The sequence below is a fragment of the Camelus ferus genome, chromosome 4 (assembly GCF_009834535.1).
Source record: "Camelus ferus isolate YT-003-E chromosome 4, BCGSAC_Cfer_1.0, whole genome shotgun sequence".
NCBI classification, from domain to species: domain Eukaryota; kingdom Metazoa; phylum Chordata; class Mammalia; order Artiodactyla; family Camelidae; genus Camelus; species Camelus ferus.
The window spans coordinates 70704285-70721745 of record NC_045699.1 but is presented as its reverse complement, the minus strand read 5'-3'; the positions used below and the strand labels follow the sequence as shown (position 1 = coordinate 70721745).

Below are 17461 nucleotides of genomic sequence, written 5' to 3'. Positions count from 1 at the left end.
GGACTGAAAAGGGTACCTGTTAAATGATGGAGATCCAAGCTCTCTGCAGGAGGCAGACGTCCTAACTCATGGAGCACGTGGACAGACGCATTCTACTCCCACCAGCTGCACAGAAAACAGGACAAGTCATCCAGGGACCTAATTCCCGTCTAAGGTTCCTGAAATCCGACGTGCTGCACTAGGAGACTCCTCTTCTGATGAGCGTAAGAAACCACGGAAGTCACTGCCTAGGTCGGCGTCCAGGCCCAGCTTCAGTCCCACTGAATCTGAATCTGGATCTGCAGGACTGGGGGCTCGTGAGTCCGTGCTGTGCACAGAACCCCAGGGAAGTGGGAGGCAGCGGTGGGCGGGGACCACAGAGCAGGCTGTGGCCCCAGCACCTCGCTGAGGCCTCCCTTCCCAACAAGCCGACAGAACCAGCGAGGCCACACTGGCTGTAAGGTGACAGATTACATCACATGGAAAACTTTTATTAAAACATTTCAAAATACAACTTTCCAATATGTAAAAATCTAAACAACTGCCCCCTTCCAGGCCTCCCCTGCTAATGACCCGAGCCGGAACGCCATTGCATTCTGGGCCTCAGAGGGAACGAGTTCCCACTCCCACGCTGGTGCAAGGCTGTCCCCGCTCATCAGCAACGGCCTCGGCGAGCCCAGGCCTGAGTTCTAATATGCCCAGACCTGAGCAGCGCTGCGCTACAAGCACTTGGATAAGACAGAAGTTACGATCTCTCAGCCACCCCTTGGGACTCCTGTTGTGGTCCCGGGCAGGAGCAACGGTTTCTCAACTCCTGGGTCTACCTGTGCTGTGGTTAAATGACGAAGAGCCAGGACAGTGACCAATGTCACCATCACCTACTGGAGATAAAAGTCAACTTCTCAATCAGCTGCCCTCCCTTCTCCAGAGTAGACGTGAGCTGTGGGACACATGGCGCCCAGGAGCCAGACCGAGGAGGTGAGCCAGACCAAGGAGGTGAGCCAGACCGAGGAAGCTGCTCCAGGGCAGCGCACCGGCCAGTCAGTGCTCACTGGGGTGCTCGCCATGCCCGCCTCACCGCCCCCACCGCTCTGAAACTCAGTGATGCCAGCATACTGCATAAGGGAGTTTCTCTCCCTCCACCCAATTGTGAAGTTGGCACCTTGAGGGCCCTGATATCCAACAGCAAAAGGGACATGAAGAAGAGACACCATGTTATATCCTCCAAAGGGGGCTGGCCAGCACTCAACCTCTTCCCTCCGGGAAGGCTCTGGGCAAGGAAGACCAGGGAGGCTGTCTGGGAGAAGCTCTTGGCTCTCAATACCCTGTGCTGGGTTTTTTGGCGCTGCCTTTGAAGACACACTGCTGTCTGCTGGACGGCTGTGCAGGTTTCTCAAGGCCACAGGAGTGAGGAAACCTCTCTCCTTGGCTGTGACCTGAAAACGCCCACATACATTCTGTATGGAAACAGACCAAGCGGTTTAATAGCAGGGGGGAAACAACGAACAGAAAACAAAACAAGCAATCAAGCATCTCTGGAGTCTGGTTTCCGCTGTTTCTTTCTGGGTGTGTATTTCAGTTAAGAATGTCCATCTCAAAGGACTGCTCCAGGGTTTCTCAGCAAAGAGGAGCTGAGAACGCAGTTGGTCACAGGAACAGAAAGGAGCACAGACACCCGCTCAGCTTCTCCAGCCGCCGAAGCCCTGGACAGACCTGCAAGGAAGCACCGGGAGAGGCAGATCAGCTCCTGCTCCGACGAAGGGCTTCGGGGCTCAAGCCACTGACAGTGTGCGAAGTTCAGGACTTTGAATTTTTAATGTCATGCAATTCTACACAGACACATAGAGTGAGGATCAAAAAATAAGACTTGGTAATGGGCTTGGTGCCCAGGACTCAGCATGAAGCTTCTGAGACACTAACAGGGAAGTAAGGAAAAGCCTTTCTCGAGTCCTGCCTTCTGGTCTCTGCTCATCAGGAGGCAGACTCTTTTCTGTCTCATGCACGGCCCTTGAGGAGACCAGGCCTGGCACCTCCTGCCACCCGCCTACCAAGATCAGCAAGTCCACAAAACCCAGAACCTGCTGCTGAACCACCACGCTTCCAGGACAGGAAAGACGGACACAAAATGTACATACAGAGCAAAAACCGTATCTCCACCTCCCACACACTCTTCCATCCTCATTTAATGACTCAACACCAGGGAGGGATACTTACGAGCTAGATGATCCAAAGCTGAATACTGCAGAAGAGGAAAAGGGTGGAGTTAAAACAGACACTTGAGAGACAAAGGTGGTCTCTAGGCCACATTCTTCCCCTCCCTTTTACCCCCAGGGAAAGCCCTCCTCCCCTACTTTCTGCAGGCCGACTGGGAAGGAAGGGGAGGGGTCCTCTCCGGATTTCAGGGTTCCTCCCTCCTCCCTGGCATGGTGTCTGCAGAGGGTCTTTGGCACAGCCTCTCTCACTGCTGTACCGCACCATAGAGATCCATTTCATCAGCAAAATGTGTTTTTTCCACTTTTCACATAAAGCTTCCTCTTCCTCTTAAGGCTAGAGCATCAAGATGCCCGGGTTCTAGGCCTGGCTCTGCTGCTCACCGGCTGGCCTTTTGGGCAGATTGGCCCCTTGGAGTTCTTGTGTCATTTGCAAAATAATAATGATGCCTAACTTCTCTGCCTCAGAAGGGTGTTGCAAGGGTAAAAGCAGAATGTACGCATCCTACTATCTGCAGAAGCAGAGGGTCAAACGAAAGTAAGGCATTTTGTGGAGTCTTTACATCTTATTTTTATTTTTTTCTACATCTTACTTTTTGAGTCTCCTAGTGTAACTTTTAAACCAAGGTCTAGGAGGATGGTTTTTTTTTTTTTTTTGGGTTCTCAAATCTTGAGGGAAAAGTCAAGTCAGCCATTTCTTTATTTGGTAAGAAATGGCACAATGTTACAAGTCTTAATTAAAACCTAAAAGAACGTTTTGCCTTTCAAGCGCTTCCTGCTTTTACAGTACCAGCCCGAACAGCCAGGCAGAACCGCCTGTTCTTTTGGAGGGGTGGGGGGTGGGGATCGGGCATTTACTGAGGAGAAGACAGGAGGGACCACAGTGAGGGAGGATGTCTGGCTGCCTACCTCCTCCGCCTGATCCAAAGCTGGAGAATCCCCCGCTCTGGGTCCCAAACCCAGAAGACTGTTGGGACAGCGATCCAAAAGTTGGGGCGTTCTGACTTGCGAGGGTGCCGAAGGATGTGGTGTTGCTGCTGCTCCCAAACCTGGGTTCCGGGGGGAAATCAGACCACAGTTAGCGCAGCCACGCAGTCCCTCTGCTGCCCGACTGCCTCAGTCCACCCTCCTAAGTCTTAGGATGCACGACATACATGATTCGAGGTGACGTGCTTGGTTTAAATTAGCAGCCGCTCAGAAAAAACAGGCTAGAGCCCAGAGCAAACCTTCAGCTCAGCTTTGGGAAGAAAAATAATAGGAATACAACATGAAATCCAATTTGCCTGGTGTTTCAGTGTTCGTCCGCTGTCTGGAAATTCCAGCTCATTGGTCCTGCTCTAACCCTACTCCTCCCGCCGGCTTCTCCTACGCGACTGTGGGGGCTCCTCACAGGTCAGCCGGGGTCACAGACAGCTTCATGGCCAGGGACCCGAAAAAAGGTGACAGGCTCTCTCGGGGATTTCATACCAAAGTGGGTACTCAGCTCTGCTAGACAAAATGGAACTAACCTGCCAGGCAGGATTTCTGTGGGAGAGCCCCCATCGCCAAGGCAGAATATGATACTTTCTTTTTTACTAGTGAGGAAAACAGCTGGTTTCAAATAAGTAAAAACCTCAAGATCCCTAGTCAACCACAGCCCTTCTACCAGCTCTGTGGCCTTACGTGCTGGGCGGTCACTGGGGAGATCAGCGCCCACCAGAGCCTGCCGAGAAGACTGGCTTAAGTCAGTCCCAACTCTCCTTTAAAAGCTTTCCTTAATTTCAAGTCTTGGGGTTTCCTGATTTCTTGGGAGAAAATTAAGAGACCCATCAGTCTCTGCATGAAATCCAAGAAGCAATATACCAACTCGCTCACTTTCCTTGAAACTCACCAGCATTTTTGTACAGCGTCTCTCACGGAAAGGGTATGAACATGTTTATTTTCAAGGTAAAGACACTGTCACCTTGCCAACACTCATCCCGAGTACCCTGACAGGTTCTCCCAAACACCCCCAATCTTCAGCTTTACACGTCCTGAGCGAGCGCCAAGGGCGGCGAGAGGTCTATCAGAGGTTGGCTTCAGACAGTAATACCTCTTCTGAACGAGACCCTTTGCAGTCGCCACCACACGTACCTTACTGGGACTCTGTGGTGTGGTGAAGGCTATCTTCTCGGGATTGTGGTAACCAGGCTGGATTTTCTGGGCCCTTACAAGCAAATCTGACAGTAAGAGCAGCTCTGAGCACCTGAGACTCTGAAATGTGTACGGGGTCCTGGCAGTGCCTCCGCGGCCACTGGCCCAGGGGACTGCGGACTGAATACCCACTCTGGGGTCTGGAGTGGGGCAGGGGACACAGAGTTGTTTGCCCAGGACAACGGGTCTACTGCACAACAACCCCAAGAGGAAAGAATCCGGTGAAAGCTATTCACCCAGAATTTCCTAGCAGTAGTCACCACACAAGGGCAATCTCAGCTGTCAAGCAGCCAAGGTGAGACTAATCCCCTTCCTTTAACCAATCCTTTAGCTCCAACAGGAGGACAGGGACCTGCCAACCAGTACCCTGTGTAACAGGGGACAGCAACACAGCAGATGTCCGCCGTGTACTCGACAGAGTCTGGCTTGGAAGAAACAAGCCTTCCGCCAGAGAGAATAGGAATCCTGGAGCGACTGGCTCGCTGATTGAGGGAAGGGCCTTCAGCTCAGTCAAGAGTAGGGATCAAAACAGGAGAGCTGGGCCCAGTGCCTCTGCTGGCCTGAGCGTGGGGGCTTCCCCAGGCCCTGCCCCGGGGGGCTTACCCGAATCCTCCTGCGCTGGCAGCCGCAGTACCCTCTCCGAACACTTTGCCTCCCGTCGAGCCCAGAGGGCTTGTAAAGGCTGGGGCTGAACCGAATGCTGGCACCCCTCCAAACCCAGGGGATCCCCCAAAAGTAGGAGGGCTGCCAAACACTGGAGCAGCACCGAAGCCACCTGAGCAAAACAGAGGCAAACAAACAAAAACAGGGAGAAAAAAGGGAGACGAGAAGAGAATGAGTAGTGAGAAACCAAATCAAAAGAGGAAGGAAAAAAGGGAAAATATGTTAGAAATTCAAATACAAAACACTAGAGCAAAGGGTAATAATATCCCTTCTATCAGCAAAATGATAAAATCAAACCCAAACCAAACACTAAACCTCCACCCTCTCCATTTCTAGCAGAGGGCCTGGGGTCCACTCAAGAAAGCTTCTTGGAATTTTAAGACTCCAGCAGGCTTCATGTTTGTCTGCGAGATCCCCAGTCCCTCCCAGAGGCAAGCTGGACTCATCGGCTTCAAGGCTCTTGAGGCCTCGACCCGACTGCCACCAAGAACCAACTCGGTGCCTCTCAGGCCCTCTGTGGTCTCTGACTTCTCACCAAAAAATCACTCTCAAAACCTCCAATCCCTATCCAGCTGTCAAACTGGCCAGATTTTATTACTTATCATCACACAGGCAAGGCATGTAGCTTCATGGAAGCACAAATGATAAAGTTAGAGGCTCAAAATCCCCTCTGGGGGAGAATCTGGGAGCTGGTTACAGTGGGGACGGAGACACACGGTGCTGGCGCTCAGCCAGGTGCTTGTTACTTATTTAAAGCCCGATGCTCTCGCATCTCTCACAGGAGTCTCCTTGTGCAAAAGAATTTTTTTAAAATGCTCTCTCTCCCCTGTCAGAATACTCCTCAGCAAACAAGCACACCGAGTTTCTTGTCTGGAGGAAGGCTGCTGCTGCGTGGCTGTGATAAGGCAAACAACCAGCTGCAGGAGAGCCCTCGGCGGCCACAGCCCCGGGCAGGCTCCCGGCAGCACCACTCGGGTGGACACAGGCCGGGGGCGGCACAGGCAGTGACCGCACAGGCAGGGTCAGGCGCGCCCGAGGCAGCCCCCCCCCCCAACATTAGTGGATGCCCATTGGGCAGGAAGACAGACGAGCCTTCCCTAACTACTCCTTCTGCTCCTAAGGAGGCTTCCCAAGCCCCAAGGACTACTTAAATTATTCTAGGCTATTAGCAGAGACCCTCGGTGAGAATCGGCTGAACGAATAAAACGGTACAAGAAATGTGCTCTCAAGGGCAGTATCTCTTAAAATGACTGCTGGCCTAGCAGCCACATGCTGAGCGCAATAATGGTGGCCTAGCTCAGCAAGGAGGCGACTTGCCCAAGGAGACGGAGGCTTCCTTCTAGGACGCCCCTTTCAGAAAGTGAATTCCGTTGTTTGAGGCATCAGTCAGGCCTTTTTTGTGTGTGTGCTGAGAATCAGCCAATGCATTTTTTTTAAACTGAAGTGTAGTCGATTTACAACGTTAGTCTCAGGTGTACAGCAAAGTGATTCAGTTACACATATACCTATACGTGTATTTTCAGATGCTTTTCCATTATATGTTATTACAAGTAATTGAATACATTTCCCTGTGCTATACAGCAGGTCCTTGTTGTTTATTTTATATATAGTAGCGTGTATCTGTTAATCCCAAACTCCTCAATCAGGCCTTCTTATTAAAGTATAACCACACCACAAGCTTCTGCCACCGGAATCAGGGAAGACCAAATACGAGATATGAAAAGCTGTCAGCTGAATTCCTTGGTTCACTTCTATTTTGTGATTCAGTCATTTGCTTATTTACCATTAACAGCAGAAGCACAACTGAGAAGGTACTTTCTGCTCGGGCTCAGGTTGGGGTTTACATTCTGTATTTTAAAACCTTGAGTGAAATTCCAAGCCATGATAATGGAGACTGTTGGGTTACAAATATAACAGACTGGAAAAAAAAAAGTGCTAAAAAAACCCTCACAGCTGAATTATTGAAGACTGATCCTGGATCTGGTTACGCTTTCTTCCTAGACACACAGGGCTTTATCTACTGCCTTGTATTCAATATTGTTCAGAGTTCCTGGTGGAAGGTGAGTGAAAAATGAGAAGTCACAACGATACAGAAAGTAAACTGGACAGGGAAGGGAGGAGATTAAATACACACACACACACACACACACACACAAAGTGCCCCCTAAACAACGAACCCAGGTCACAGCGAAATGAAAAGGGAAGAGAGTGGTCACTGTGGCATTACTTTTGGAGATAGGCAACTCACTCCTGATGCTAGGAGGGGCCCAATTTTATTAGATGCTGTATTTTCAAGATTTTCTTCTCCAGAAGAAACAGAAACTCAGCAGTAATCAATGATGGTAAGATTTCTGATTTCCCGAGGGCCCCAACGTGCCAGGGGCTGTACAGCAGTCTGTTTTGATCTGCCCAACAACCCTGGGATCCCCCTGCACAGGTGAGAAAACTGAGGCTTAGAGACTATGTTGCTTGTCTGGTTTGGCCAGCTGTTACTGATAGAGCTGGGACTGGAACAAAGTCTGAGTGACTCAGAGGGCCACCAATCATCTGACCATCACGTGTCACGCAGCTTCCCTCTGCTGCCATTTGATTCACAACTCTAGTGACAGGACAGCGTGAACCCGGTGGACTGGGGGCAGCAGTAAGGTCATTCTGAGTGTGTCCCACCTCTGTCCTCTCCTCAAATCACCTCCAGTAGTACTACTTCCTAAGGCAACTACACTCCAGGGAGGATGGACACTTCTGGAATTTCTCAGAGACCCACCCAAACCATCAATCCAAAATCCCTCCAGTCTTCAATTTAGGTAGTTTCATGGGAGCAAGTAATCAAATAGGAAAAAATATTCTGAAAGGTGAGAGGACAAATTTTCTGTAAGACTGAAAAAATAAAAGGGGCAGATTCTCAAAGCAACTGGGACACGATCCCAGGACAAGGAACAACATATAAGAAAAACACAAGAATCAAAGAAAACACTATCAGGTTCCTCAAAAAATAAATCTAAAAGTCTTGATGATTAATATGCTCAAACTTCTCAGTCAAATAATATTTACCTTGTGAACTAGAACCAAAAGCTTTTTAGCTCTTTCATTTTTATGTCCTTCACTGCAGGGAAGGGTGGGGGCAAAATAAAGCTGCAATGCTCATTGCTGGTCCATTTTAATTCCAGGGAAGAGTCTAAAAAAACAGCAAAGATTAACCCATCTCAGTTATGGGTCTGAGTAAAGGTGCATAGTGCATTTGTTTTTGTTTTTTTTGCAGGGGGGGGCGTTAATTAGGTTTATTTATGTATTTATTTTAATGGAGGTACTGGAGATTGAACCCAGGACCTCATGCATGCTAAGCACATGCTTTACCACTGAGCTCTACCCTCCTCGCCACAGTGCATTTGGAAACCACAGCAACTGAGGTTCTGAAAGGTGGGATTAGAGGTACCAATCCGGGGTACCCTGCTCCTCAGTCACAGCCGCCTGGGCACCTGCTTCTCGGGTAGGATCCTTCCTCAGGAAGCCCCATATACTCAGAGTATCCTGCTTGCTTGCCCGAGGGTATTTGCTTTAAAGAACCGCTTTCTCAGCAAACATCCTCCTTCTCTGCCCCCGTCTTTAAACAATCTTTTCACACAGTTTCCCACACAACAAAGGAAGGTATGCAGACTCTAGATCTGAGACAGAAACAGGAGAGAGGTGGCTGACAGAGATGAAGATGTTTTTGCATCTAAACATATATTGCTCTTTAAAATTTTTAATTGTTAAGTGTAATAATACACGATTATAAAAAGCCAGTTTATAAATATATACTTTAAAAGTAATGCTGAGATAAAAAGCAGTACTGCAGTGTTCTCTATTCCTGACTACATGGGTATATTCCAACTGTGAAAAGTAACCGAGCAGTAGAGTTGTATGTGGATACCGTATATGTACAGGAATATATCATACATTTATGTGTGTTTTACTCAAAAGTTAAAAAAAAAAAGATGTGGAAAAGAGGACAAAAAGACAGCCACATAAAAAATTAAACAGATGATCTGCTTGCCCTTCACAGGTAACGGGCACCCAAGACGATCTGACCCAGGATGCTCCAGTTCACACGTCAGTCATCACCTTCTCGTCTGTTCCCTGACTTTGCTTGTTGTGCAACGCTACGTATTTACAATGCTTTCTTCTCTAGGACGACACTAAGTTCTCTTAAGGGTTGCATTACATGCATTCTGTGCTTTTCAAAATGTCTCAGGAGACCTGGAACAGTGTTAGGAACCTAACAGACGCTCAATAAATAGACAGTGAATTTGGGGGCAAAGTCTCTCCACACACCCTCCAGTCCCACTCCCTGGAGAACCACCTCACCCCGAGAGCTCTCCTCCTAGAGGTCTATGCGTGTTAAGTACACCTATAACCATGACCACAGTGAATAGGTGCAGGAGTACCTGTTTTATTTGGAGCGGAAAACCCAAAGCCTTGGGATGCCACGCTTCCTCCTCCAGAGCTGAACGTGCCCGCAGGTTTCTGGTCTCCAAACGATGAGCTGGCAAACCCACCAAATGTCTTGGCTCCGCTGTTCCCGAACAGGCTGGAGGTATCTGGAGAGACGAGCAGCACGCGTGAGGGAGAGCAGAGGGAGAAAAAGCCCTCGCCCATTCGTAGAACAGATGAGGAAGGAAGCTCACGTGGTGTCTCGGGGGAAGGGGGTGCCAACGAAGTCGAGGGTCCAAGGGGGTGGAGCAGCAGTGAAACGGAGACCGTCTCGGACCTGTGTGTATGTGAGCGCAGGGTTTTACTCATTCTGGTACCCGGGCTCGGGATTTCCTGGCATGCTCCTATTTCCAGGCATAAAATAAAGGGGCAGCAACAGGCCCCAGCGAAGAGGCTTTTTTGCAGAAACACATTCTGTGCACCCAAAGGTATCAGGTCTGTGCAGCAGAGGACCACTCTCGCAGCTACACACAAGACTGGCTTCTTCTGAAGAACGGGGCTTGTTTTCACGGCTCTCCTTTTTGTCAAACTAGAGAAAACTAAGTGAGAGAAAATCCAAACCAAACATAATGGCTTCCAGCATTCTGCTTTTATAGTGTAGCTGGGCATGCTGGCTGTTGCCTGATCTGTGCAGAGAACGGCAGACAAAGTAGGGAAAACCCTGCGCTCCTACCTCTGGTCCAATGGGAGCTAGGGATGCTCTGAAGAATGCAAGTGGCTGGCAAGACTTCCAGTCTGATTTCCTCTTTCTAAGAGGTTCAACTAAGCCCTTGACCTTTTAGATGCCTATCTAGTGGGTTGCTCCCTCAGCTACACACTACTCCCCTTCAAGAATGAAAGGAAAAAGGAAACCACTAAAAACCAAGATGGGTGAGATGTTTTTTGTTGTAAGAAATGCCAATCTGATAGACAATATATAAATAGCCGAAGTCATAGACACAGAAGCACTTGGATAATACCAACATTTCACTATATAACAGGAATTTTTCAACCCTTTTCTGTGGGAAGAGGGGAGGGCCAACTCACATCTCCCCGCCACGTTTGGATAGGTATTTTGTTAAAATGCACTGGCACCCCCAATAAGGCAAGAAGCTATCCCGAAGTGGGATCAATGCCCAAGGGTGCACGCATAAACAGGAGGCTGAAATGAGAGGCTCCAACATCTGTACCAACATCTGCCCAGCCCAGTCGTCCCCCAGGCCAGCCCGGTGCTCGCAGTGATGGTGATGGAAAGGAGAAGAGTGGAGGGTGAGTAACTCTTCAAGCTGAGCTGTCTGAGGATATGGTTTACCACCGGCCTGTCCGTCCCGGGGTCTCTTCTCTCGCTCTGCTGCCAATGCCACTCTGTTACTACTGCCAGCTGAAGTGCTCCTGATGCACAGTCCAGGAAGTGAGCAGCCATACCTTAGGGACACAGCCACCTCAAACTTCTAGGCACCAATAACAGAACCGCAGACCGCCACGTGGCCACCTGCCGTGTAGGACCACTGCTTATGGTCTGAGAAGCACAGTGGTACGGCAGGCACTGATGGAGGGAACGGTTAGCCAATTCCTTCCCATCACCCCCGGGTGGTACCACAGGACTGTACATGAACCCTGACGGAGTCTGCAAGATGCCCTCTTGAGCAGTCTGATCTTCCCCTCAATGTGTTAGCTGAAGGTTATGTTAGATTTCTTCAATGGCAGCACATCTGATGCTGAAGACAAAAACCCAGCTTCTCAGCCATTCCTTTTATTTTTTTTCCCCCAAGAACAGAGGACTGCAATTTTCTGACTTTGTTAGTGCTAACAAGGCAAAAATTCCAAATAGCAAATTCAAGTGTAAGATTAGAGGCTAGATCTTCTCTTGGAGAAATCAGAAATACAGAGATGGAGTGATTTTATTGGGACAATGCTGGAAGACTTCAGTTCTGGAGAAGCCAGAGAACATGCAGGAGTCTTTGGGCTTCCTGGGGGGCGGGTACAGCTCAGCGGTAGAGCATGTGCTTAGCAGGCACTAGGCCCTGGGTTCAATGCCCAGTACCTTGATTAAAAAAAGTCTTCAGGCTTCTTTATCCTTTTTCCTCTTTAAGACTCCTTTGTCTTTAAGATGTTCATAGGTATTATAGTAGAATATGTGAGCTTGGCAGTCAGACCTGGCTTAGAACACCTAATAACTATTGGGCAAGGACTTAACCTTCCAAAGTCCTGGTTTCCTGTTAGACGAAGAGGAAGGTCACGACCATGACCACACGAGGCTGCTATAAAGGTTAAATAAGATAACATATGGAAAGCACCTCGTCAGGCTTAAGGAGCTCCCCAGAAAATATAACTTCCCCTGTCTGTTTCTTTGACCTTCCTCCTGTCATAACCCAATCACGCTCAATATAATAAAACAGCAGGTCGGCAGTAGGAAGTTGAATCCTTTTCATTTGGCAAAGATCCCAAGACTTAAGCCATTCAAGTTGTCATTTGCAGCCTCAAAAGGAGCTGCATGTAGAAACGCTTTAGGATTTATTTAAGCTGCTCTGAAACAAAGTGGCATGAAGTGATGTGATGTCTGCTTCTTTCCGTTTCTATGGTCAACAATGTGTTTCTCAGTTTTCTCCTAGTGGCTCCAAAACAAGTCTTCAGCTCTGAAAATACGGCAGATAAGGAGCATCTTGGTCGCTGGAACAGCGCTTCACCGTGGAAGCGTCCTCCTCACCTGTGGAAACAGCCAGCAGGAAAGCTCGTCCTGCAGCGTCTGATGACCTCCACTCGGGGCTCCCGGGTCCAGGTCAAACTGGCACCGCTGCTGGCAGTGTGGGTCCCACACAGTCTTTGATTTGGCAAAAACACCAGCATAATCCAACATCAGGGTCCAACCCACTCCAATTAAATCATACTTGATGTAAATTTGACGTAATAACATCACCGAGACCAGGTCCCATGTCACCCTGCAGGTTGCAAGTCGCCAGACGAGAATTCCACACACACGGAGAAGGGGGTTCTCAGGAGGCTCTTGTCCATGATACTTTCCAAGACATTCTCTTAAAGAACAGTTGCAGAAGGTGCCTTGTGGGACCAAAAGATTCACATCAAATTGCTTCTTCATCCTCGAACAAACATGTCTTTCAGGCCCCTGAGCAGAAAGGATGTGCTGAGAATGGTTCTCACCAGTGTCTTCAGCACAAGACTCAAGGATGCAACAGGGCCTTATAGGTAATGACTCACATGACCCCTGGGGTTTATCTGTGGTAGAGTCTCCGGGAGAGAGAAAAGATCTTTCCATCGTGGATACGGAACATGACAACTCCAAGCAACAGTACTCTCAGCCTGTATTTCTTGATTATAGCACGGGTCCAATTTCGTCTCAGGGCTAAAGAGGGCAGCTTCAGGACCAGGCAGCCTGGGTCTAAATGTCACAAGGAGAACTGCTGGTCGCCCAATTTGTGCTCAGACATCTATCTGCAAGGGAGTGTGTTCCATGCATGCGGACTGAGCACGAGGGCATCACACGAGGCACACAGGGTGGAGTTACGTTCCGTGACCAGGCCGGGAGATCTCGGGAGGCAACAAGGTGGATCTGAGCTCTGCACACACGCCTGGATTAAACTCTGTCTGCGCCACTTAATGGTTGCTACCTCTCTTAAGTCCACGTGCCCGCTCTGAACCTACTTCCTGATGGATAAAATGGGGGCGGCCTCATCTAAAAATACTGTTTTAAGAGGTGATGAGCCCGCATACACTGAACTACTGGCACACAGCAGGTGGTCATAAAGATGAGTTCCCTCCTGCTGATGTCCCGGGAAGGAACGCAATACAAGGACCGCAGGATTCCAGAGAGGGAGCGGTCACTGTGGGCCCTCAGGACACTCGGGCCAAGCTGCACAGAGGATGACTTACTTCACCCTGAAAGGAATGGCAGGTTCAGGTGAGCGGAGTGGAGGGAGCAGCGAAAACCCTGGCACTGAAGCAGGGAGGAGTCGCGTGTGTGAGTGAAGGACAGAGAGCAGACACACACGGGCCGAAGCAGAGGGAATGTGCTGGGGGAACTGAGTCAAAGTGCACTGGGGCTCACAGAGGGCCCTGCATTTCAGCCTAAGGAGCTGCTCTGGACTTGATTCTACAGTTCATAGGACACTGCCAAAGGGTTCTAAGGAGGGATTGTGACAAAACAAAAGAGTTTTAAGACACTCCACTTGGTATGGACTTCAGACCATGGAGCAGGAGCGTGAAGACAAGGGGGAGTTTGGAGACTCCCGTGATAGCATACCAACCCTGGGGACACACCCCATGACGGCGCAAAAGGAGAAGAAAAGCCGCAGGGAAGGAGCTGTCTGAGGCAGGGAGAGCAGCAGGACGCAGCCCACACAGCACAGGAAAGCAGTGCTGCTCAGAAGTGCCGAACGCCGCAGAGTCACCTGGGGAGAAGGAGGCTGTCCCTGGGGTGATCGGAGGGGGATCACAGTTCTGCGGTGAGGACAAAGCCCTCCCTAGATGGAGACTCCTAGCTCCTTCTCCACTGTTCCCTCCTCTTATCCTGCACTTGGTCCTAGGGGCTACAGAAGCTCTTGTCCCTTTTACTAGCAAATCACATACTTAGTGTTTCAAAACAAAGTAATGTAAGGGTGGGGAGGATACAGCTCAAGTGCTAGAGCACACGCTTAGCACATGTGGTCCTGGGTTCAATCCCCAGTACCTCCTCCAAGAATAAGTAAAAAGGTAAACCTAATTACCACCCCCCAAATAAATAAAAACAAACAACAAAAAGAGTAACGTTAAGTCTTTCCTGTACCCTTTCAACTCACTTAAACTTCCCTTAAGTATGATCGCAAACTGCTGGTTTACAACAGCCAACATTTAGGAGATGAAGACCAGCAGGAGTCAGGTATCAAGAATAGATACGTGTTTATCCTAAACCAAAATTAAAGAATTAGAAACAATGGTGTGCCTATGACCAACAGGCTGGGAGGGCCCCCCCAGTCTGTGGCGTTGCCAAGTGACCATGGTGTGAATGAACACTCCCTGGCGACACCGAACGTGCAGCTGGGAAGCAACGTGCACGCCAGCTCCAGCCCAACACTGAGCGAAGGCAGGTTTGACAGGTAAGGGCCACAGCATCAGAGATTCCTCTGCCGGCAGGAAAGGCGTCGCTACAAGGACACGACACACTTACGTTTTAACAAAACAGGCCAGTAGCACGATCTTGCCGATAATGACCCACCTCTATTTCTCACTAGCACTTTTTATCAAATGCTTACTCTGTGCCAGAGGCTGCGTTTGGCACATGAAGTGGGATCGAGCCGAGTTCCAGACCTGCCGCTTTCTGGCTTTGTGATGAAACACCACCTAGCCAAGTGGGGACTGTTTCTTTACTGGAAAGCGGAGAACACTACCAGGATCATGTCTTCAAAGTATGTGCTACGGGGCCCCGCAGTTCTGTGCTGACAGGTGGGGAAAGCATGGGGGAACCACCCAGGCGTATCTCTGGGTTCTTGACCTTGCTTCTGAATAACTTATTTTCACCAAGGACCCTGCTTAAGAGTTCGTCTGCACGAAGTTTTTGAAAATTACTAGACTCGACTTCTACGATCCCCTTCATTCTAGGATTCCAGACTCCTCCTAGCAGAACAATTTCTGATTATATAATTTCACAAATTAAGAGGTATGTGTCTTGACCACAATCTTTCCTTACGTGTTACTAGATGAACAGTGACATCAAAATAACTGATCTGTGAACCCAGGAGAGTCAGGACAGAGAGTTTTGCTTTTAACTACATGAGCCTTAAAATCCAGGCTCTGTCTGGATTTCCTCTGTCTGTCTTGTTGACAGAACACTAGCTCTCGATGCATTAAGATCCTGTAAGCACATTAAATGAGTGAAGCCAAGATGAAGATGACAGGCTTTCAACTTCCCATCTCCGTCTCTGTTGGCAACAGGATATGTATTTTTTTATTTAAACAAACAAATTTCTTTCATTTCCAACCATGAATAGATCAACAGAGAATCAGCTGGAGAAGAAAGCACCAGCAGAAAGGTACAGCTTCATCTGAAAACAAGACAAAGATGTAAGCGATGGGAAATGAGGACGGCTTCAACTTTTGTGTGACACTTCTCTACAGTAGCTGAATTTTAAAGCAAATTCAAAGACAGTACTCCTCAAGTGAAAATCCAGATGCTCCTTCTCCAAGCACATCCAGCTTGTTCTGCTGTTCTCTTTTATGCTTGTCTGCTCACATTCATTTCAAGCTATTTCAATCCTAAGTAACAGAGCAATTTGGGCCTTGGGAGAGAAGAGGCGAGTAGCTCAACACACAGCTCTTCTCCCTGCAGCTCTGATGTCTTTTCATGATTATATAGGACACCTCATTAAAAAACCAAAAATAAAAAACAAAATCAAAACAGACCACACTGCTTTGGGGTAGATATTTTAAATGGCCCTTCCAGAACTATTCCTTCCATTCTACACTTGTCACTGAAGCTTTGAGAACACCACGAGGACGACAATGGCATTAGGGGACCGAGAGACTGGGAGAACTTTCTCAACTTACTTGGGGTGGCTGTAGATCCAAAGCCCCCGCTGGCCGAGCTGAATGGGTTTTTGCTGGCTGCATCCTGGCTGGGTTTCCCTCCAAGGCCACTGAAGAAACCTCCCCCTCTTCCAGTGTTTCCAGACCCAAACATGCCTCCACTGGAGGAGGACGACGGCTGAAAAACAAAAGGGGCAGGAAGTGAGAGAGGTCATCGGAAAATGGCAGGCCGCGTCCGTGGAAAGGAGGCACTTGCAGCTGGTACAGACGGAAAAAGCAAGAGAACGCTGGAGGTGGTCAGAGTGGGCACAGACGCTCTAACCACCTCCAAAGCAGCTCAGCTCTGGACGGGAACACTTCCTCCAGATCACAAGTTCTCAAGCTATGCTCTGTTCACGGTTCTCTGGAAACATGACTTACGGCAGGCGGGAGCCTCCATGGTTTATCTGCCCTGCTGCCTGTGGTCTCTGCTGGACATGACGCTGAGGGCAGGAAAACCAAACCCTCAAGAGTTCTTCCAAATGAAAAGGTCTAAAAACATTTCTAGGTTATGATGAGGACCACTTATTTTGCTTCCGCTAGTGTTTGGCTGAACTCATCAGCAACGAATGAGAAGTGGTTCACACTGTCTTTTCTCCTCATTCGCACACTTTTATTCCATAACGACTTTCCAAGTACTGCAGAAATCAGCTTAAATTAGCTCCATTGTTGAAATGATGACCACAGCTGAATTCAGTCCAGGTCTGCACATCTTATCCTCAGGGGATGCTTGCTAACTAAGGGCACGTGCTGACACGAGGCTGTACAGGGCACCACACACTGTACTTCTGCTTAGAGATTGGTTCTTTAAGGAAGACTGGTGCCAGATTTGAGGACCATTAATACTAGGTAGATATGATATCTCCTTGGCTGATAATGTAGAGTAAGATGGGCCATTAGAAATGGGTCGCTGTGCATAGGACTTCACAGGAGCCCCCTTGGAAGAGCGGGGGAGGGGTGCATAAAATGGGGAAAATAAACCAGCCACCTCAAAACAGTGGGTGAATGAAACAAGCTAAGAAATGCAGTGCCCTTCAGAAAAGAGCCTGATACGTAAGTACATGCTCAAAAAACGGCTGCAGTTGAGTATTTTAACGATGACAGCAAGCCGACGACTGAGCATTTTCTATAAGCTCGGCACCTTTCTAAGCACTTCGCAAGTAACTGTTTAATCTCCACAGAAGCCAAACCTCTAGTGGGCCACCTCTGAAACATTCCCCCGGCGTGCCCCTCCTCTGCAGGTGCACAGCCACCAGCCCTGGCCTGAGCCACCTAACCTGAACTTCTGTCTGGACTTCACAACAACTTCAGTGGCTTGCTGCTCCCTCTACAAGCTATGTTCACACAGCAGCCAGCACAACACTAGAAAATGGCAGTCAAACCATCTCACTGCTGTTTAAAAATTCCAAAAGACACTACATGACGTGGCCCCG

At 49.0% G+C, this 17461-nt stretch overlaps 1 protein-coding gene across 3 annotated transcripts in view; it reads right to left on the bottom strand.

Moving 5' to 3' along the window:
- Positions 1-437: 437 nt before the first annotated feature.
- The window catches only part of NUP214 (nucleoporin 214), a 90813-nt gene continuing 73789 nt past the window's right edge, over positions 438-17461 (bottom strand). For 2 of the 3 annotated variants that reach the window (XM_032478678.1, XM_014556926.2), the window contains exons 31-36: positions 16011-16167; positions 9449-9601; positions 4965-5136; positions 3099-3238; positions 2194-2218; positions 438-1692 (exon numbers count right to left, since the gene is read on the bottom strand). In XM_032478678.1, the coding sequence (XP_032334569.1) occupies positions 1659-1692; positions 2194-2218; positions 3099-3238; positions 4965-5136; positions 9449-9601; positions 16011-16167 (681 nt within the window). In that variant the 3' untranslated portion in view covers positions 438-1658. Of the gene's footprint in view, positions 1693-2193; positions 2219-3098; positions 3239-4964; positions 5137-7227; positions 8200-9448; positions 9602-16010; positions 16168-17461 lie in introns of those variants that run through there. The other variant, XM_032478679.1, reaches the window with a different exon arrangement.